General features: G+C 39.5%; 4 protein-coding genes across 4 annotated transcripts in view; 3 read left to right on the top strand and 1 right to left on the bottom strand.

Annotated features, from left to right (window-relative positions):
• LOC110050621 (STING ER exit protein-like) overlaps positions 1-5953 on the top strand; it is a 9827-nt gene extending 3874 nt beyond the window's left edge. The window contains exons 2-8 of the mRNA XM_020756540.2: positions 1450-1564; positions 2073-2114; positions 2406-2470; positions 3279-3340; positions 4223-4312; positions 4797-4892; positions 5437-5953. Of these exons, the coding sequence (XP_020612199.2) occupies positions 1450-1564; positions 2073-2114; positions 2406-2470; positions 3279-3340; positions 4223-4312; positions 4797-4892; positions 5437-5490 (524 nt within the window). The 3' untranslated portion in view covers positions 5491-5953. The remainder of the gene's footprint in view (positions 1-1449; positions 1565-2072; positions 2115-2405; positions 2471-3278; positions 3341-4222; positions 4313-4796; positions 4893-5436) is intronic.
• A 639-nt stretch (positions 5954-6592) lies between these two features.
• Positions 6593-17038, top strand: LOC110050623 (casein kinase I-like). The gene is made up of 3 exons (XM_020756542.2): positions 6593-13645; positions 14560-14805; positions 16415-17038. The coding sequence occupies exons 1-3, from the start codon at positions 13409-13411 to the stop codon at positions 16913-16915; spliced, it is 984 nt and encodes a 327-aa protein (XP_020612201.2). The 5' UTR covers positions 6593-13408; the 3' UTR covers positions 16916-17038.
• Positions 6999-10252, bottom strand: LOC110050630 (macrophage-expressed gene 1 protein-like). Its single transcript, XM_089274564.1, has 3 exons — positions 9754-10252; positions 8910-9224; positions 6999-7420 (listed from the first exon to the last, which is right to left on the bottom strand). Exons 1-3 carry the CDS (start codon positions 10250-10252, stop codon positions 6999-7001), a joined length of 1236 nt encoding a protein of 411 aa, XP_089130690.1.
• Positions 17039-17061: 23 nt separating the features above from the next.
• On the top strand, positions 17062-19175 carry LOC110050619 (adenosine receptor A2b-like). The gene has a single exon (XM_020756538.2). The coding sequence runs from the start codon at positions 17709-17711 to the stop codon at positions 18849-18851; it is 1143 nt and encodes a 380-aa protein (XP_020612197.2). The 5' UTR covers positions 17062-17708; the 3' UTR covers positions 18852-19175.
• Positions 19176-21571: the final 2396 nt, after the last annotated feature.

Here is a 21571-nt window from a genome sequence, read left to right as displayed (position 1 = left end):
TATTGGGTTTTAATTTTACAAAACGACCGGAAGTCGATGTGACAAAAACAACAACAAGTGGGAAATCACATGACATGCACGCCGTTTGTAAAATTAGTTGAATGAAAAATTTGAGAGCGAAGCAAACAAATTTGCTGAATGAAATTGCAATCAAGTAGAATTCAAGAAACGTCTATCAAATGAAGGAGATATAACCTTGGCCAGAAAGTTTGAAAAGCGTTCGAGTTCGAGTCATGGAGAAGAGCCAAATAATTGTGCACTTGCACATTACCATCGTAATAATGCTGCGGAAAACTTTGATCGCCATGTGACACAGACGTTGTGCCAAAATTATTCTCGACAAGATCTCTCTCAGGATTCCCTTGCTTTGAAAGCCTTGGCATTTCGAGCTGTATGTGTGGAGCTCATTGTTGGTCAGTTTTAGAGTCAAGGACAGAAACTATCTTAGTGTCAGATTCATCTTCAGAATCTCCGAGGCCACCCTGGTGGTTTTCCGTGGCTGGTAAAGAACCGGGCTTACTTCGGTTCAGCTCAAAACACTCAACTCCTTGAGGTGTTTTTCGCAAGGACAGAATTGTTGGCGCTAGCTGTCGTTGATTCTCTCGTCGTTGTCGGCCAAAAAAGAGACTGAGATAAAACTAGGTCGTCCTCTGTAGCTGTGCGGGATTCTTGCTCTCGGCCGATCCGAGCTTGCTTAGTCGAACAGTTTCTTCATCTGCTCATTGGAAAGTGGTTTCTTATGGACTACGCCGGCAATTATGCCTGTTTTCCTGCGGCCTTTTACAAATGCATTTGCTCTAATAAGTTATTTGCCTGGTCAGAGATAATGGAAAACGGTTTGTTGTGCGGCGGTGTGCGAAGGAAATGATCAACTGGCGGCTTTAATGGATTTAATCAATGAACTTTTGCAATATGTATCATCTTTCTTCCTCGCAGACGAGTAAAAACACTTCAACTGAACATTCAGTTCTTCTTTTGACATTTCTTATATTGGTTTCGAAAATTTGGTGCCACCAGGACTAGCAAGCCATTCTGTTCAGGTAAAATTTGTTTTTGTTACATAATCTTCATGAATGCGTAAAATCTCGCCGGTCATATTTTAATTTTGCAACTTTAAGGGAAACTTAACGTATACGTAACGTTAAATAATCTTATCTCGAGCTTTGTGGCTTTTTTGTTGTTACTGGGTCGGCATTGTCCATAATTTCCTGTATTTGCTGTGTAGATAGCTCACCAAATGTGCTTTTTTCTCATCCATTTTTTTTGTTGACGAACCTTTGCTTCACGCGAAAAAGCTCATGCCGAGCGACATTTGCCGCTTTCATTTCCATATAAGGTCAAATGCAGGTATAATGGCTGGTAACCGAGATCCAGTGAACCAATCAGAAAGCTAGAATTGCATTATCCGAGGCTGAGAATTTAATAATCTTGTTTGTCATATTTTTGCAGACAGTACTCTAGAGAAACTTCCATTAAGAAGAACAGATCATGCCAGAGTCATAGATGGTTCTAAACATGCCCATAAGCTCAACTGCATTGATGGTGATACTGTGTTCTTGAAAAGGTATACTATACATACACTCTGTGTAGATCCAATACAATTAGGCAGTTATTTGTTTATGCATGAATATTATTTTAGACTGCTTTTCCCAGCAGGTTTGTCCATATTCAGCTCTTGATCACTCTCTCTACCCATTTATTGGGGCTAAGGTACATGTACATGTAAAGTGGCCATAACAGTGACATGGTCATAATTATTAACTGGGCATTTCTTACTTTACTGAGCAAAACATTGTAGTGTATAATATTATATTCTTAGACCACAAAAATTAGGTGTAGTACATGTATATTAATTGAGTCTAACATGTACTGACTAAATTTTAATGGCTGCATGCCATCAACCTTTTTGTGAGATTTGTGAATGAAATACACTCCTGAAAAATGTCTCAGTTGCTGCTTGAAGAAAAAAAACTGATGGGGTGTATTGCTCTTATTGGGAAGTGTAGATCTTTTAGTCCATAAAAATTTTGATTTTTCAAGTTGAATACAATTTCTAATTTATTTTATTATAGGCCAAATGGCATTGAGAGGCAGTTCCGCTTAAAATGCAAAAAGTGAGTGAACAATGATAAGTATTAAGGGTGGATAACGCCATCCACTGGATAAGTCACTATCCAGGAGACACATTTAGCATGGTTTGTTTTGTTAACACTTACCCACTGGAGAGAGATTTGTCCAGTGGAAAGTGTTATCCAGTCTTCAAACTACTGGAGCCAGCTGTATACATATGTATACGATTGTATGCGTTGTATTCTTATCTTGAGTTACTATCTTATGCCAACATGTTCATTAAAATGCCCCTTGAGTATAATAATTATTTCTTTGATTTCATTTTGACATAACAGGTGCAATCTGTGGCTGTTTTACAGACCATCAAAGAAAGATCAAACTGTCACATTTGTTGTAGATGGTAAGGGCTTTTATGTACATGTACGTGTATGTCCACTTTTGTATGTCAATGTCAGTTCTATTTACCTGTTGCCTGGCCTTTTACCAAGGCTTCTGACAGGGTGTAGCAAAAAAAATTGTGCTGGATTTGGGGGGCCAAATTATGTAGGGGAAAAAAGTCTGCTCAAGAGAGGATTTTTCAACCATTTCTAGTTACATGACTTGATTGTATGATTATCATGGAAATTATGCATCAGGCTGTAAAATTGTTCATCAAGTCATAGAGTGACAGTCAGAAAAATTTCAATTAAAGTTGATTACCATTGATAAACATGGTTATTGTTAGCAGTAACTGTGAACTTGCCTAGCTGTTTATTTGAAGGAGTGACTAAATTCAAGCATTTCCTGTCAATAACAATACATTTTCATGCAAAGCAGTATTCAAAATTGAGACCGAGAGCAGTTCAACAGGGTACACACTGGAACACTCTGATCTGGAATTTTAAAATTCTATTTCTGGGTCCTTGAGAACTCTATGAAAATGCCCTTTGCTCATGTACATGTACATTGGACATTTCAAGTTTGTTCTCTTGGAAAACTCCTGCATCTTTATACATTATATGCCATTTCCACAAACACTTCATAAGTCATTTGCTCAATTTATTCAAATACATTTACATGATTAACACACCAAGGTAGAACTGTATCCTGGAAAAGGAATTTGTGCACATATATTTATTTCCTTTGAAAAGACCCTTCATTTCTGAGTAGTACGAACTACACATACTTGTATGCTAAATGTATCAGCATGCCATCTGGTCTTTCCTTAGGAGCACTGGTTCAAACTGGAGACAGTCATGCCACTACGACCATCAAACCCGTGGCAAATAAGGTACTGTAATTCTTGACCATAAAATAAAATAAATTATTATGGTAACTAAAAACAAAACCTAAGATAAACAAGGCCAGGAACTCAAGATCTTATTGTTTAAAAGTCTTCTTGGGTTTATTGTCAGTCGAAATATGTAAGTGATTAGTATAACAAAATAATCATGAATCCAGGTTCTTTTTGATTGTTTAAAACATCAACACTGCATCTAATTACAACACCCCAATTATTTGTTTTAATGTTGTGAATTTATATCTGTTCATGTATCTGTACTGTATGTAGTTGTTGTTCACATTAACAATATTTAGTGTTCATGACTGATATGACTGATATGTATACTAAGTGATGCAAGCTCCCATAAGCAGCCAGCTACTTCTTGCACTGCTAGGGGCCAAAAATTTCAAAACAGGGACAAATAGTACAGAAATTTCCTGGGAAAATTTCCAGAAAATCCAGAAGTTGTTAAACTTCCAAAAAGCAAACCATTCAACTGAAAAAGTTAGGAAATTCCAGGAGTAAAGTCAATGGGAATGAAATTCCCAGTAAGACATTATTTTTCTGAAAATTTGGGTATACCTCACAAGGTTGTCCCCTTTTCCAGAAATTCTGGAAAATGCTATCCATTCATCACTGGAAATTTCTGAGAATTCAAACCACAATTTTCATGAAATGAAAAGGGCTGGAATATTGTCCCGTAACCGGCTACATATAGCCCCTGTTACAGACACTTAAATTTGTACTTTTTCAGGGTGTCTGCTAAAGAGAGTGTCAACTTTGTAATGTTACAAAATGACAAGCTGTTCAGTAGTAGAACAGAATAATATTATAGCTTGGTTGAGTGGCTGTCAGCTCATCCAAAACTAACATCGTTCTTCCCTTCACTAGGTTATGGTCACAAAGAGGACAAAAGAATTTGGTAAATTCAGTTCTGTGACAGTATCTACTATTGATGAAGAAGAGGAGGAAATTGAACAGGTGCAATGCAATTGATTGTTTCAAATCATGATGTGATTCCCTGTGTTGTTGCAGTAACTGTAGGTTTTGATATTATGCGACATGAATTAGTGTTGCTTTTTATTCATCGGAATTCCATGCACACATTATATTGATCTCAAAATGTAGACATGTGTTGTATTGTAGATATATGAACACGAGATGTGTACATGTACATGTGCGTGTACAGACATGCACTGTTTATGCTGCAAATAAAATTTGAAGATCTTCCAAAGTTTCATGAGAATAGATGTGTTTTCCTAACTTAAGATACACAGTGAGAAAATGTTTTCTGGCTTTTAGAAAGATTGTATTTCATTGAAATTTTTTGTGTTCCTATATACATAGATTGAAAACTTTTCACACATCCCAGTGGCTAGCTATGACAGCATGTGTGCTTTCTACAGGCTATTCTCTATATGTTACCCACTGACTTGTATTGCATTCTTTCCTCATGTTTCTCCAGCATGAAGTTGCTTCATCTTATGCTCACAATGCCCAGATCATTGAGAAGCAACTTGAAAGGAAAACAACAGCACAGAAAAGGGCAGCTATAGACCAGGTAATAATTAAGTGTCTGCATTTCTCTCTGGGTAATACTTTTAAGTAGAAATTGAAGCTTCAAGGCTTTTTAAGCATGAAAACTGCATTCAAATTCATGTATAATTTTCATTATGGCCCTCAAGTACTACAATTATCAGTTGAGAAAAGTAAGGCACGACGGATGTTTGGTGACAAACTTTTAGCCTTAAAATTACGATGTTGTCACTGGCAACTTACACTGTACCTCATTTCCACTGGTAAAAATATCAACAGCTGTGCGTCACCTGTCGCGTCGCCTACAATTCTGCGTTGCCTACACTTCTGTGTCATTGATGTCAAAGGCCGACAACTTGCCACTGGAAATGGCGCCAGTTGCCCATGCCAACAACATGATTTTAACATGGTAACCAAACTTTCGTCGCACCTTACTCAACTGAAAATCGTAATGGAATGTGATTATACATGTACCTTGCACATTATTTGATTTTTTATTTTATTTTGTCACATACAATATATTTGTATTTCATTTCATTTGTTTATTAAATTGTGCTTTTTTCACCCAGTTAAAACAAGACCAGTCCAAGAAAACAAGAGGTACCCTCATTGATCGAGACTAATTAAAACAGTCGAACAGCTTGACATACACCATCTTGTGAACCAGTCTAAAGATGGACAGCACAAGTTGATGTGCAATATCAGCTTCAGGCAGGATATGTCTACTTGCACTGCATTTCTGTTGGAAAATGTCAGTCTAGTACAGTTTAGTACATGTACATGTACTACTCTGTACATCGCAGACATCTTGATACCCACAGACATTAGGTGGTGTCAACAAAATTTTATTTCCTTGGTGCATAGTTGTACAGGAAGGTCAAGTATTGAAAATATAATGCAGCCTTCTATTCACCAAAAAGAAAGAAAAAAACCTTTGCCCCAGTTTTGTTGTTGCACACAATTCCAATTTTGAATAATTGTGTGCTGTTGCCATGGTGCATGGTTGTACATGAACGTCAAGTACTTAAAGTATACATGTAGTAGAGTCTGCTATTCATCAAAAAAAAAAGGACAAATGAGACAAAACTCAGCCCAAGTGTTGTTGTTGTGCCCTGACGCACACAGTGCCAATTTTAAGTAATAGTCTAAAGTTTGTTACAGTACAATTATACAGTGTTTGCTCCTTCTTGTGAAAACTCCAAATCGTGTAGTTTACACACGACTCACAGTTGACGTTGTTGGGGAAAGGGAACTTTGCAATATATTATCCATAGACCCCTCGATCCCCTTCCCTAATACCCTCCCACTCAAACACACTCTCCCCTATCCCAGAAACCTGTGCTTTACCACAGCTCATCAAGCTTATTAGCATAGTAATATAGTTTCATATAAAAATGACAGGTTTTCTACTACATCTCAAAGTAAAATTGTTCTTTTCTTTTGAATGTTACTCATTAATAGTTTATTTACATTTTAAAAATATAAAATCCGTCATTGGTGTGAATTAAATACATTTGAACTTTTTGAACCTCCACATTAACAATAATTATTCCTGTTCGGAAGTCACTGGCAATTTACTACTGGCAGTTTATAAATTAAAACCATTATATTTTCACGAAAATTATGTTCTCTGTGAACTTTCACAAATTCAACTTATCCTAAGGTAAACCCACTAGTTTCCAGTTCAATCAATAATAGTCCATAACTCCTTTTTAGGAGTTCTCTGTGTTCAGAGGGGTTGTTTCGTTGGGCGTTAGGACCTCTTTTAAAGAAGCTGCTCTGTACTTTCTTGTAGTCTGACGCCTCTTGTAACTAATAAACACAGCAATGGCTAATATTCCTGCCAGGATCGCAGCGCACACGCTAAGGGCAATGGCAGCGGTTTGGGACATGGGCTTAGTTTGGTCCCCAGATACAAGGGGGTCCGGCGAGTCGTCCTCATCACGAGCCGTAAAAGAGGCCAGGGTCCACTCGGCCATCGAATCGTTCTTGTGCCAAACTTCACCGTTTACTCCAACAACCATCAGCCTTCTGGCTGCGTTCGGGCTTGCCCCAGGGCGGGCATTTTAAGGGGGTCTTTTTACTGCCGTGTTGGACAATCTGGCCAAAGAGTTGGCTTTCGCACAGTAGTTTATTCGCATTCGTTATCTACAGCCATGAGGTGCTGACTGTAGCCTCGGGGGCAGTTCTGTGGGCCGTTTAATGTTCCTTCTCCATCTCCTTCAAGTAAACGTTCTACAGGGGAGACTCGCGGTGCGGTCTTGCCACTCCTTTCCTGGGTTCTCTTGTGAGGCACAGCGAGAGGATTGCCAGATGAACAGCTGAAAAATCCGACAAAAGGTAAAAGCGAACTGACAGCCGAGTTCATAATCGTCGCTAAGACACACGTGAGAATGACTGCCAAAAGGCATGGCGTATAATCTATGTGGGCAGCTTTGTAAACCAGTGACAGGGTTAGGCTCAGTAGAGGTGTAAACACCACCAAATAATATTCCACTGTCCTTGTCCACATTCTGAACTGCGGCGCACCAGTAGGCTTCAATATACACCATGCTGTAATGAAATATGTTTTGGCATGACGTATGACAGCAGTCTCTCAACAACAGAAATCCGCACCGATGATAAACTTTGCGGCAGTGAGTCTGATGGTACGATTTCGTTACCACTGGTCTTTCGCCAGATTGGGAGACCCTGTTAGGGGTAAATTCCGGCAAGCGACATGGCCTTGAAAAGGCGACATGAGAGCTATGAATTGTCGACGAACGACAGACTACTCCAGCGAAATAGAGAAAGCGACACCAATGGCAAGATAGACCGACAACGAATTTCGGAACTGAGAATGCATCGATTGTTTTAAACGTTTGAGTCGAAGTGAAGACGCATTTCCAGAGTTTTAAATGTGTTTTCCTCTCTCACGTACGATGTCAACGGGTCATGAAACCCAGGGTTTCTTATATATGCTAAAACGTCCACGTCGAATAAATCGAGTCCGTCATTGCTGAGCATTTTTTCTCACTCTCAGCTGAGAGAGCAGTGCCCTAAAACGCCTAAAAACACGCTTAAGGAAAAAGGAAAGAGATCTTCGACCGTCTGCTTCATATTTTTATTAGTGGGTCACCAGTGAAAGAATATGAAGCTGTATTATCAACAAATGGCATTATGGAAGGAAAAGAGAGACAGGGGAAAGTTGCCAAGGTCTTCTCGTCTTCAGCAGAAGATAAGGGTTACGCCAAATTCAAAGGAAGAATATAGATAGGAGAGATTATCTGATTGAGGCCGTTGAGATTTTGAGTTAAAGAACGGTTGTTAAACATAAACATGGTAAAAATAGTCATAGGTTCGATTGTACATTAGCTCCAAGCACTGACTGGAAAATGGCTGAAAATAGCAATTCCAAGCGTCTAAATTTCAAAAGTTCCTGGGGGAGCATGTCCCCACATCCCCTAGGAGGTTAGCAACTTCAGCGCTCGAAAGCATGCCCAAGCCCTTAGAAAGCATGCCCCCAGCCCCGTAGGACATTTTGAAAAATTGAAGTAGCTAAGAAGTCTTTTCCTTCATTCTGAGTCGAAATATGATGCTTTAAAAGTAACCACAAAGTAACCATTAAACCCACTGACTGGAGAAATGCTGGCTCTGCATAAGAATTCCTACTGCTGAAAAGTGGTTGAAGCAAGTGCAAAGCATACAAGGAGTAAATTATATCCAAAGAGATACTTAATTATATATGTACTTGACTAAAACAGCAAGGAACCTTCAATGCGTGAGAAATAATCGTTTCAGCGTGAGAGTGTAAGATTGAATTCGTTTGCGTGAGCCTCATGCTCAATACGTGAGACTTCAGAGCACTGTGTCGGTTTTTTTTTTTAGTAAACAAAGGTGTTACGATGTGTTATACATGTAGCTTCGTTTTAATCGAAAAAGGTTAAATTTCCTGACACAACTCCTCTGAGACGAAATTCCGACAGGCGACATAAGAATCTTGCGAAATGCCGACATGGCTGGTGGCGAATTTCAGACAGGGGACATGGGTACCCCGCCTAACAGGGCCTCGATTGGGGTTTCAGAAGTTCCACGGCCTTATATCCCTCGGGACAGGAGAAATCGCCCGTGAGGGGATTCTGTTGCTGAAGGTCCGCGCACAAGTTCCCCGCAGTGTTGAAACGAGTTGCGTGACACTTTGAACAAACGCCGCCAAATGTGAAATTTGTATGTTTAGCGTGACAACTGCCGTCGTCGACGTTGGCGTCGAAGTTGAACTTGGGTGACGTGAAGTCAGTACATCCCCCAATAGAGTTCACTTTGCAGTACAGACGAATAGCTTGCTGGACGATTTTAGCAAGGCGGAACACTGTCGGTTCTGGTAAGCCAGGCAAGGTTGCGATGTTAATAGCGTAATATAAAGGATCCCCACTTCTGTCGATAGCAACAAGCTCGTTGGTTAGGCCATCCTCCCATGCTTGGGCACTAAAATTCGATCTGTACGGCGGACCACCGTACGTCAACACCCGTGAGGCACTGCTATATATGGGCTATATAGGTATGTGCTGCTGTGAAGGGTATGGTTTTCAAGCAGTTTACTCTAGGATAGGGTATATAAATCAGAGCGTTTGGGTCTAGAATAGGGTATCATTTTCCACAAAACTGACTGGTTGGTTGAAGATTTTATCTAGAGTAAGGAAACCAGAGATTGCCACTCAAGAATATAAAAAAAATTAAATCGGCAAGTTTAAATTTACGCAAATAAGCCTCAACAATGTCGATAGATGAGAGGATTTGGGGAGTTTACTCTAGTATAGGGTGGCAAAATTCAGCTGAACTAGCTCTGGTATAGGCTAAGGGTTCCAGGGTCCCAGCGGCACATCCCCACCCAGAAATTCCCAAAGTACCCCCCCGGGCCTTGATGTGAGTTTCTTGCACGAGTGTAGCGCCGGCGTCAACAGACGTGATAATGTGCGTGCCGTATTCTCTCACAAGAAGCTGGGCGCTGTACCACGCTTGTTTGGTGCGGTTGTTTTGCAGCTCTGCCGCAATCTGCATCAGCCTACTTTTGAAGACGGAATGAAGCGCCGATTCCGGATGCGTCTTCACTGCGCACAACAGGTGGCGGATTTGGACGCACGCCGTGACAGCCTTATCTCCGACTTGCTTCTCCTTGTTGTATTTGAAATCCGCTGCGAAAGAACCGCTTGCTACCGAATAAGACGCCTCTAGATTAACAGAGTTTGCCGTGGTACTTGTGTAGCTTTTCCAGTCATCAAACACCTCCGAAAACATGTCCACTTTGCTGCGTTTCACAGGGATTACAAAAGCGTCATCGGGCAGAAGGTATTTTCTGTCAGCCGTGGTTTTACACTGGGAATAATTGGAGGCCAGTACGTGTCCCATTTAGCTCCATTTCAAGATTTCGTAAATTGTCCCATCCGAATCCCGGTAGAACCTCAAGGCGATTCACATTGTCATGAAAGAAACAGTTTTTGGGATCTCCGACAGGGAATTGATTCCACCAAGTTGAGGACTTGGCTGTCTTTACTGTTTGTTGAAGTTGTTCACTAGTGACAGGCTGAGCGTATTCTTCGCAAACGGATTGCACTATAAATAAAGAAAAGGCGCAACTAACCGCCAGTGAAAACGCCACAAGAATTCCAGGTAACTGCTATCTTCAACGTCCAAATAATGAAGTTATGCAAGCACAACACGCCAGAGCAGAGCAGCAATATGTATGACCATGATAGATTGTGTGATGTCGAAATATGTCGTGCAACAGTGGTCCTTGCTGGGAAAGTTGTGAAAGAGTGTTAACCGTGACACCACGCGGTGCTCTTGCTACACTTCGATATGAACATTTTAGAGTCCAAACACGAAAATCACTTTGTGATGCATGTACAAAGTTTAAGAAAACCCACATGTCTCACATGTAAGAAGCTCAAAAACTGCTCGCATGTAAAATTACACCATTGCCCAATTAATTGTTAACTTTTCTTTTCCTCTTCATGGCAAATTCAAGAGGGCATTGAGTTCTCCCAACAAGAAACATTTGAAAAATATATAAGATCGGAAAAGAGAAAAATTCTGATTTTTGGGAAAGGTAGATAGATGTCTCAGCTTGTCCTCGAAAATCGATAGAATGATTTCAACTTGTCGTTTTCAGTTACGGACGGCATATTTGTGTACTTTGGTGAAAAATTTTCAAAGTTAATATTTATTCGGGGATTGAGAATGAATGCAAACATAAAATTAGACTTGAAATTTGACATTTTAATTTATTTTTGCAATGGTCAGTTCCTCCTTCGTGTATTTGTAGGCCAAGTATAAACCAGAGTCATTGCTTTTCGTATACTTTTGTTTGTTTCAATACTCAATATCTCGAGCTTCTGAGTAGGAAACGAACAATGAATGTTTTCTTCTATTCCTCGCTTTTGGCCTTCTCGTTTCTCAGTCTTCACTTGTATCAAAACGTTTGTTTGTGTCCCATTAAGTGTTATTTTCTTTTACGCAAAAGTGCTCTATACCACTGTACGAATCTATCAGCAGCCTAATGATAAAGTGAGTTGTCTCAGTTGTGATAATCAGTGGACTGAAATACAAGCCTGCACGAACAAATTATGCAGTAAAAGTGTCTCTTAAATTTCTCGTTAAAATATAATTTCACAATGTTATATTCATGTAACGTTATTATACATTAGGAAAAATTTTAAAGATCTATCAACTTGAATTGATCACCTCCATTTATGTACAGAATTCCATAGGATTCCAAGTAAACCAAAGCTTGATATAACATGATGTTATTTGTCTTCCTTAAATTTCTTTCCTAAATAAAGCCCTAGCTCTGTAGGTCTGCACACTCCGCAAATGTTTCTACTGTTTGCTTCATTTTCCAGTCATCCAACTGAACATTTTTTCATAAAGGTTGTAAGAGATGACGAAAGGTGAAAAGGTCTTGTGGTATTACTGCAATAAAGGTCTGTCGCGCTTGATTTTGTCTTGGTGAGTCTTCGGAAGTGAGTTCGGTGAAATTTCGCTCGAGATGTCGCTTAGCGCGCGAGCATCGCTTGAGCGAATGCGCAGTCAATTCCGGGAGTCCACCGTACTTAGCGAAGAAGACTTTATGAACGTCAGACCAACTGTAATAGATAGTCCCTCTTTCATTTCGCACCTCCCGAATCCCAGAGAAATCTCCCGCGGCTAAATTCCATACCCGCTGGATTCGTCCTAAGGGCATCTCGCTCACTTTGAGCCGCAGAAACGCCTGTCTGTTATTGCGAATCCACGAGGGTAGTTCAGGAGCGCTGGTGTTCAGTATAACCCAAGTCCATAACCAGCCGGGCAAATAACCGTATTTCCCTGAAGAATAAAACCGCTCCGATAGATAAATCTTTGTAACTGTTCGGGACATTGATACTAGGCGATATATTTCGTAAAACGATTTGAATGGCCTCTTCATTCGAAGATCAAGTTCGAAGTCTCGTCGGAGGCGTTCTTTCCATAACGGATCACTACACATAATGCCATCTCGTAAACGTCGACAAGTCTGACAAAGTCTCGCCACTGACTTAGCGTCCATATATATCGAAACATAAAGAAGGATTTCGTTGCTGAGGTTCGTTATGAAGCACTCTTTTTCCTCCTTTTCTTCTCGCGTTGGTGTACCATGCCGGATAGCCAAGGCCATATATAGCTGGAAGAAATACTATTTTCTCCGGTGGCGTTTTTGTCGAACCCAAGTGTTCGCGTAATGCTGTTCTGTTCGTACGATTCTTAAAGACAATTTACTTTGTGCATGTCATCGGTTATTCTCTGACGACTCGAACTAATGGCTTGCATAATTACATTAATGCACTCGATTTATATCCTCGTTATTGCTGAAAATCAGGTAATTGTTATGACGTAACAAACTAATTATAAACTGAGGGAGAACGACTTTTTGCTTTAACATAGCTTCAATTAATGTAGTCTATTTCTCATTATTTAATTTTTTGAGCGGGTGCGCGGTACACTCCGGGAGTCCTCCGTACTTAGCAAAGAAAGCAAACAAAGAGACCAAAACTTTACTCTTGAAGTTGCGCGGGGTTAGAAGGTTTGATTAGTTATTCGATGCAGAGATTCACAACAACAAGATTCTTTCTTTTTTCTTTTTTCTTTTTCCTTTTTTTTTTTTTTTTTTTAACGCGTGATGAACTTGGACCAATTAGAGCAAATGCGTGCTGTTCATCAGCCAATCAGGAGTAGACCGGAACTCGCGCGCCTTGCGCAAGCGGTTGGTACCAATTGCATGTTTTTGCTTCAAATTCTGATTGGTTTATTTTGCATTTGTTGCTAACCGGAGCCTCACGATGTAGACGAGGGTATATAATTAAAGCATTTTTCTAGAACTAGAATCCCAGTTATCTAATAACTCAGTCGAAGCAAAACAAACGTTCAATTTGAGCATAACCGGAGAAATACCTCTCTAGCGCGCGCTAAACAAGCATGCCATTATGACGAAAGAGTCAAGCGAATTTTCAGAAGAAGAATGTCAAAAATAAACATGTGAGACTGAACAACATGTCGGGTCCATCTAAGCCACCAGTTTCTGGGGGAAGTCTCGTTGCCACAAAGTATCGTCTTTTAGGCAAGATTGGCGAGGGATCCTTTGGAGTCATATGTCTAGGAAGAGATATCCACAGTAGAGAACAAGTGGCGATAAAAATCGAGTCTCAGCAAACAAGTCAACCACAAACGCTCTTAGAAGAAGCTCGTTTGCTCAAAGCGTTACATCGCGTTGGCGAAGATGACAATGTGGTAAGTATACCCTCACCTCATTTACCTTTAAAAAGCGAGCAAAACAAGCGAATTCATCGACACGAGTAAAACTTATTACCACCGTTAATAGCCAACCACAGGCTAACCCAAGTGCCATTCACGGCAACTGGAGCGCACATCTAAGTCTGCAGTCTTGTTGCGCTCCAGTTAGCCTGAATAACGTTTGCATTAGCCTGATAACGGTTAGCTGCCAATAGAAGTGATGGTTTTCGGCTTCTTTTGGTGATTGCATTTCGTTTGTTTCAGCCGTTTCTTGGTTGTTTCGGTGTTTCACGTCGGTCACTTGGGTCTCGTTGCTTTGTTTCGGCCGGTTGTAGTACATAGTACAAAAACAAAATCCGTGTGGAAAGCACTGTATAAATCAACAGTTAAGAGTACATGTATTTCTCCTAATTAGAAACCATTTTTTTGCAACTTATATGACTTATAAGCGTGGTCATGGTTACTGATGATCACCAATTAATGTTGGAGTCCCTTATCTTTGTAGCTCGACTTACAGTGAGATGCCTTTTTGACCCTTCCTTGTGAGTAGTTGTAATTCTGGCACGCGCTCTCCCTGACGCGAGTTTTCAGGGCATTTATGAAAATTCATAAAAGGAAGAGATCGTCCGAGTACCAAATTCGTCTCCCAGGCCTCCTCGGTATTCAATAGCGGAGAAGATTCTTAGGTAGCCCATGTACTAGGCTGCTAACCGCCCTATCAATAGGCCATTTTCGTATTCTCGGTTTTGGACTGGAACTAGCTTGCAATGGAGGCTCATGCGTGGGAATATCATTAAAAAGAGAACTATGTTGTTCGCAGTTGAAAAGACTTCCCGCAATAACCTCATTTGCAAGCTAGTTTCAGTCCAATACCGAGAATACGAATATGGCCCATTTCGTTAAAATTTTAGGAGGGCTTTCCTCAAGTCCTATGGTGTGGACAGGAGGCAAACAAGAACATTTTAGTTATGGAACTTCTAGGAGCCAATTTAGATCAATTGTTGCGCAGAATGTCTGGAAAGTTTAGTTTGAAGACTGTGCTGCAGTTAGCTGACCAGATGATTGCCAGGATCAAGTTTGTTCACGAAAATGATTATCTTCACCGTGATATCAAGCCAGAGAATTTTCTCATGGGTCGACGGGATAAAACGGATAAGGTACGCGTTATCCGCTGAGAAATTTGGTTGTATCAGGGTCAGTTTTTTTACCGGGTACTGTTTGCTTTAAAAAATCCTCCCAGGGGGTTTTATTCCATGAACATAGCAAGACTAGCAACACTGGTTGTCAAACTTGCTTTACCTTTAAAAGTAGTCATTGCATATACTATATATAGTTTGTACAAGCTGTTATCTTCTGAGGCACAAAATCAAAAAGAAAGCAAAAAAAAAAAAAAAAAAAAAAAAAAAACTTTAGATGTATACAAATTTATACACCCCCATATATATCTTTAATAGAATTCTACTAGTATACTATTGCAAATGCTGTAATCTGATTGGCTGCGACATTGAACAAAATCAGCCGTTAGTGCGCAGTGGCTGGAAGTCGTCTAGAAATTGGCGACGTTTTTCTCGTTTTTCCAAATATTGGGGGAACATTTTGATGCAAATGAATAATTAAACTTCTGAAAAGTCTAAACGAAGGACATTTACGGTTTCTTGGCTTACAAAAAAGTCGAAATTATTGAAAAAAACTGATGCGCGCGCACACAACTTCAATTTTAAATGACAATTCAATCTGAGCGATCTTTTTCAGGCGCATAGTTTAACAATACGTCAAGAAATAATCGGAAACCGTTATTTGAAGTAAATTTTAGTAAGAACTCTACTTCTTCGGCCTCATCATCTATCACCTCATAGAAATCGAGAGCGAATCATCTAAATGTTAAGTAGACGGAGGGATCAACCAATAGCAATCCAGCAGTCAACCAGTACAGAAAATTGATGCTGATAGGCAGGTCACACAATTATACATCGTGGATTGCCGTCTGTCCTGATTGTTACTGATAATCAATTCATCAATCAATGAACAATGAATCAATGAATCAATCACTTATTAATCAACCAATTTTTTTGCACACAGTTACTGTTTTAAGCTTTTATAGCTTCAGGGGCCATGTACATGATTGTTTTGGATTGTTGGTCTTGATTGTTTACCATTGATATAATACCTTCAGTTGAACTGCTATCGTGTAGTACAATAGAGATAATGCATATGGCTTCTTTGCAAAGTTTAAACTCGTTACTAGGTTCTCTATTCTGCCTTGAGATCTTGGGAAAGAGGTTGTACGTGCAACTTTCTAATTAGGGAGCTTAAGCAATGACGACGGCGACACAGAGACGACGCCTGGTAAAAAAAAAATGGATTTATATTTTACCTTCGAATTTCGTAACTATCTGAACCTGCTCAGTACGCCAATCGGTCTGAAAACCTGCTCAAGCTAAATATATAATGCCAGCGATCAATTGCGAAACGAACTGCGAAAAATTTGTCATGGCCTGCCTTCTCCAAAATACACAGAACTTGCTCATTTCACGTTGCTGCTTTGCAGCGACGGCCAATAAATGTCAAAAAATAAAGATTTAAAACGCACGTGCATGGTCAAATCTTTTGTCGGTGACGTTTTCGTTGCCTTTGCCATCGTGGTTTGCTTGAGCTCCCCAATAATGAAGAAGTTGAAGAGACCTCTTCAGCCAATCAGATTGCGAGTCCAATAGTCAGTCACTGCGATATGTTAATATATTTCTTTTTGCGTCACATTTATTTTAGGTTTACTTAATTGATTTTGGACTTGCCAAGAAATACCGTGATAAACGTGTTAAACATATCAGATTTCGACAAATGGAAAATCGTGAAATCACCGGAACAACCCGCTACGCCAGTGTGAATGCACATAAAGGCATGGAGCCCAGTCGAAGAGACGATTTAGAGTCCATCGGTTATGTCCTCGTGTACTTCTGTAAAGGGTCCTTACCGTGGCAGGGCCTGCAGGCACGCAATGATCAAGAGAGGTATAAGTTGATTACCGAGAAGAAAATGTCCATTTCCGTAGAACGGCTTTGCTACGAGCTGCCCAATGAATTTCGGGATTATCTTAACTATTGCAAGGGATTAAAATTCGAAGAAGAACCAGATTATGACTTCTTAAGAGGACTCTTCAAACAGCTGGCATTAAAGCTAGAAATTGAATATGATGGAGTGTTTGATTGGAACCTTAAAGAGACTAAAACAAAACTTCAAGATAATGCGCAACCAATAGTGCCTTCATGACTGATGTTGTCAATTTTTTTGTTAGGTATGTATTTTAAATCGAGATTTATAGTAATGTGCCTCTTTTAAAATCCTATGTATTCTTAATAAATAAAACAACAAAAAAGAAATACACAGAATGTGGATATGTTGTGGTTAATTTTTTGTCCAACATAGTTACAATTAAAATAACGTTTCTTTATCGCGACTTTTTTTTCGGAACTGACTGTTGATTTTTGTTGTCATAATTACTGTAAGGTTTATTCTAGGTTTTCTGAGATTTTGTTCTTCCAACCCAAAAAATGTAAATAAGTCACAAATCTCTAGCATTGAGCCGCTCTGTCCATAGTTTCGTCAGTGTTGCGTGTTCATGCAGATAAGTTAAAAATGACCGACGATTTATCATGGGTGTTTCAATATTTGTCAGCTAAAAGAAGTGGTCACAGCAACATGCGCGCTTTAAAACCTTATTGCTTTTATTTTACGTTCATTTGGTCCTTAGCGTACTTAGCTTATAACTAAGTTTCATCAAGAGAAGACTAATCTTGTCTTGGGTTCAATTTAGTTACCAATCAAATGGTTATTTTCTATTTACAGACCAAAAAATGGCATTTATTACTTAGTTATTTCGAGATTATGATGAGCGAAATTCGTTTTTATGAGTTTTTGGGAAACGCATTGATTATTTGCTTTAGTTACAGTACGTCAAAATCAATGGCATAGTCTTAAAGATGATTTATGCGCATTAGAAGCTGACAGGTGTTCTTATACTGAGGATTAATCGGCTCTTTCTTTTTCGCGTTGAACATTTTAAATGAAAAAAACAACGGAAGAAACATTTGCCCGGCAGTGTAATATAAAAGAGAGCTTTTCTCACAGGGCATTGTTCGAGGCGAGCCAAAGTTTCCTGTCACAAAGTCAAACGAGGAAGTCATTTCCGTCATTCGTCATCTATCAATCGATACTCAAGCTGTTTGTAGCTAACTGTTTGCCACTCGGTTATATGGAACGGGTTTTAACCTTTCGCATTCTGTCCATAATCAATGCTTTCTTGTCAGTCACAGGAACGACTGGAAACCTACTGGTGTGCTTTGTCATATACCGCAACGAAGAACTTCAGACAGGTGTCAACTACTTTATACTCAGTCTCAGTGTTGCTGATTTCACTGTTTGTTCCATCGCTCAGCCGTTATACGTTTACTACTTGAATCAAAAATGGAACACTCGAGACTTTGAAACTTTCAAGCTGATCTCGTACATTGCTTTGCATTCTTCGTTTCTTAATCTTTTGTCTCTGACGGTCAATCGATTATTCGCGATCTGGTTTCCTTTCGAGTATGGCACGATTATGCGTGGCAAAAACATCGCTCTGATCGTGTTCTTCGCATGGATTCTTTCCGTAGTCATGGCGATCGGGTTTGTATTATCCCCCTTAAAAGATGCCGCACCATATTTTCACCTGGCAATGCTGCTCATGTTTCTTGTGATGTATTTGAGGATTTTCTGCATTGCCAAGAAACAACGCCGTCAAATCGTTTCTCAATTCGAATCCATCTCTCATAACTACAGAGTGACGAAGGTTCATAACGATCATCTTACGACCCGAACTCTGGCGATTCTGATCAGCGTATCAGTTGTTCTTTTTCTGCCCGATATGGTGTTACAATTAGCTGGCAGTGGCGACTACTCAAGATTTCGTTGGTCATTCACGACAATGTTTGTGAGCTCGTTTTTGAATCCTTGCGTTTACGTGTGGAGAAGTGAAAAGTTTCGGCTTGCATTATACAAGACTTTGGGTTTGTCGCGCAGCGGTCGTCGATCGAAAAAGAACATTGCCATAAATAAACATTGGAACAGACCCAAGAACCCTCAGAAAGTGGGCGCAAGTAGAATCATAAATGTAAAGACATTGGAATGCACGGAGAATTTCGAACATACGGAAGGAACTGAGTGTTAGTCTACGGATAACCCTGATTGTGGAACCGGTTTTAAAATGTACTATGTACTAACTGGCATTTACAGTATTAACTGCTAAGACGAAGCCAGTGTTGAAACTGATTTTGGGGTTTATTTTCCCTGACTGTAGTCGATGTATTGAATAGGAAAATGAAATAGGTGTCTTCTTGTTAAAGGTTGCTTTGAGAGTGCTTTAAATGGTAACGGCTGATACATTTCATTATTATCGGGGATATTAATTATCTTGCTCCTTGTTGTTGCTAATTATAATATACGCAACTACCAGATTATGTCTTGACGCAATAAAAGGCAGCATGACGAGGCAGTTTCTTTTTTTGATAAGCTACTTGCTAAACGGGATTAAAAAGACCACTGGTTATTTATGTCGGAAGAGGCTCTGATTTACGCCCTCCATCTAACCTAAGAGCTTATTATGGCTGCTACATTTCAAACCTTGATTTTGGAGCCATTTTTTTTGTTTATGGCATAATCTAAGAGATTTACATAAATGCTTAAAAATTGATAGTTTTGTTTTGATGCTCCAAACCAATCAATCGCAATGTTTACGATACTGATAAGCCAAAACAATTATCTCCCTGAAGCAATCCTTTTAGCATGACGATGTATTCGTTAAACAATGCAATATGGGGGTTGATTACAGGAATATTTAAAACTCTAAATACAACTGTTTTTCCCTCTCTGCAATTTTCATTATATTGTATCGGTTGTAAAGCTTTTAGCCATGATAACTCCAATCTTCATCCTTTTTAAAGTTTCTTTATCTCGAATCAAAGAAAACAACGTCATTCGATTATTCCCAGACAAACGTGGCCATTTTGTTTATATACTAAACAATAACCTCCGTTTAGCGTGAGAATATGCAAGGATATATTTGTCGGTAGCGTTATCTGTTTCGGCAGGCAAAAAGTTTTGTGAAAGTGAAGATGTGAAGTGTGTCAGCAGCGATCGACTTCAGCACACTTTCCGCCGTTTAGACCAATCGAGATCAAGGGAAAGTGGTTCTTTCCTCGACTAAGTTATAATTAGATCACTGCGTTTACTGCGTTTGAATTCAATCCGTTAGGAGAGTGGCTACTTTCGTTCAGTACTTTTAACTTGGGTTTGTTTGTTTGTTTGTTTGTTTTTATTATTATTTTCGACCATATGTCGTTTCCAGTTCATTTGAGGATGTCTTTTCAGGTGCCACTTTTAACATAGTTTTTTGCTCTGGTTTTCTTTGTTTGTTTGTTTGTTTGTTTCCATTTTTGACCAATCAGTCGATCGAGGCTAATTTCCCCATCAGAGAAGGGAATGGAAGGGGGGCGAACCATGCATGGGGAGTGAGGCATTTTAATTCGATGATCTGACTACGCCGTGATGTGCAGTTCCGGAAACCATAATCGGCTGAAACGCTGTTCTACATCTACAAGTGTTATATGAAGCTCCAATGTCTATCTTTTCTTCCAGAATGTAATTCCTAGTTAAGGTGGCTCAATCGGATCGCTGTCAACCGTGAGCAACTCATCACCATAATCAATCCAAGTCTGAGAACATCGAGCGGCACTTGTTTACTAGACAAAGATGAATTGAAAGTCTCAGATGAGATAACGTTCCACCAAACTCTGAGTTGCCATTGCAACGTAATGAACTTCATACCTTTTTGCACGAGACCGGAAAAGTTATCTGTAAGGGATAATTAACAATTATTCCATGGGCGCACGTTAGATATGAGATAGTAGATGACCTCCGAGGGCGCGTAGCGCGGAGTGCGTGCGTTGGATATGAGATGGTAGATAGCCTCCCAGGCGCGTAGCGCTGAGTTGGCTATAAACATCTCATATCCAACAAGTGCACGTGGAATAATTGTTTTACTAAAAACGCCCTCAAAATATAGAAAACTAAGGTAAAGTAGAAAGAAACACACCCACCAAAATTACGCGTATGCTTAACATATTTGTGAAGCATGGTATAATGGCTCATACACCACGATGACTCAGCCAATGAATACTCTTGAATTGCGTTACCTAATGATCCAGTTTTATAATGTTAAAAAGGTCGACCTGACGTAATTGTCTGTTAAGATTGCAAAATTATAAAAACAAAAATTATTGTCGTTTTCGATTTCGGTTCATAATACAACAGAAACAAAACTATTTTAAACTGTTATAGAAAACTATATCCTTAAAAATGTTTCACATGGTATATTGGTGTCAAATAAATCTTATAACGTTGATGACCGTGACTGAAAATCTCAGGAAAATCGCTCCGTTCGGTATTCAGGACATTGGCTCGAGTATCAACTGCCTTAGGGTGTTATTTTGCTTTTTTTTAATCAAAAATCCACCCTTCAATTATTAAACTAGTCGGGAGTTAAAACAACTCGGCGAATGGTTTTTAAACTTGGCCCTCAGGTAGATCAATCAATATTCAATGTAGTCATTGAGTTTAAAGTTCATTGAGACATTTTAAGCTCGCTAATTTTTAGCCTTAACTTAGGGCAATGTTGCACTGATTTTCAGGCTTGTGGTTAGTTTCTTAATTTTGATTTTCTTTTTTCTCGAATCGCGATGCCATTTCTCATTTCGTTTCTGCCATATCGTGAATTAATAAAACGCGTGTTTGCTTTTCGACGATTTTCCCGAAGCAAGGTACAGTTTGCCGAGCTAGCATCACAAGGCTCAACGCTGAATGCAAGTGGAAAATCTCTGTGTGAAATTAGAC

The sequence above is a fragment of the Orbicella faveolata genome, unplaced genomic scaffold (genome assembly GCF_042242905.1).
Source record: "Orbicella faveolata isolate gen_17 unplaced genomic scaffold, um_ofav_v1 contig_36, whole genome shotgun sequence".
Classification (NCBI taxonomy): domain Eukaryota; kingdom Metazoa; phylum Cnidaria; class Anthozoa; order Scleractinia; family Merulinidae; genus Orbicella; species Orbicella faveolata.
Note: the sequence above shows the minus strand (reverse complement) of the source record. Positions and strands in the feature narration are given on the sequence as shown.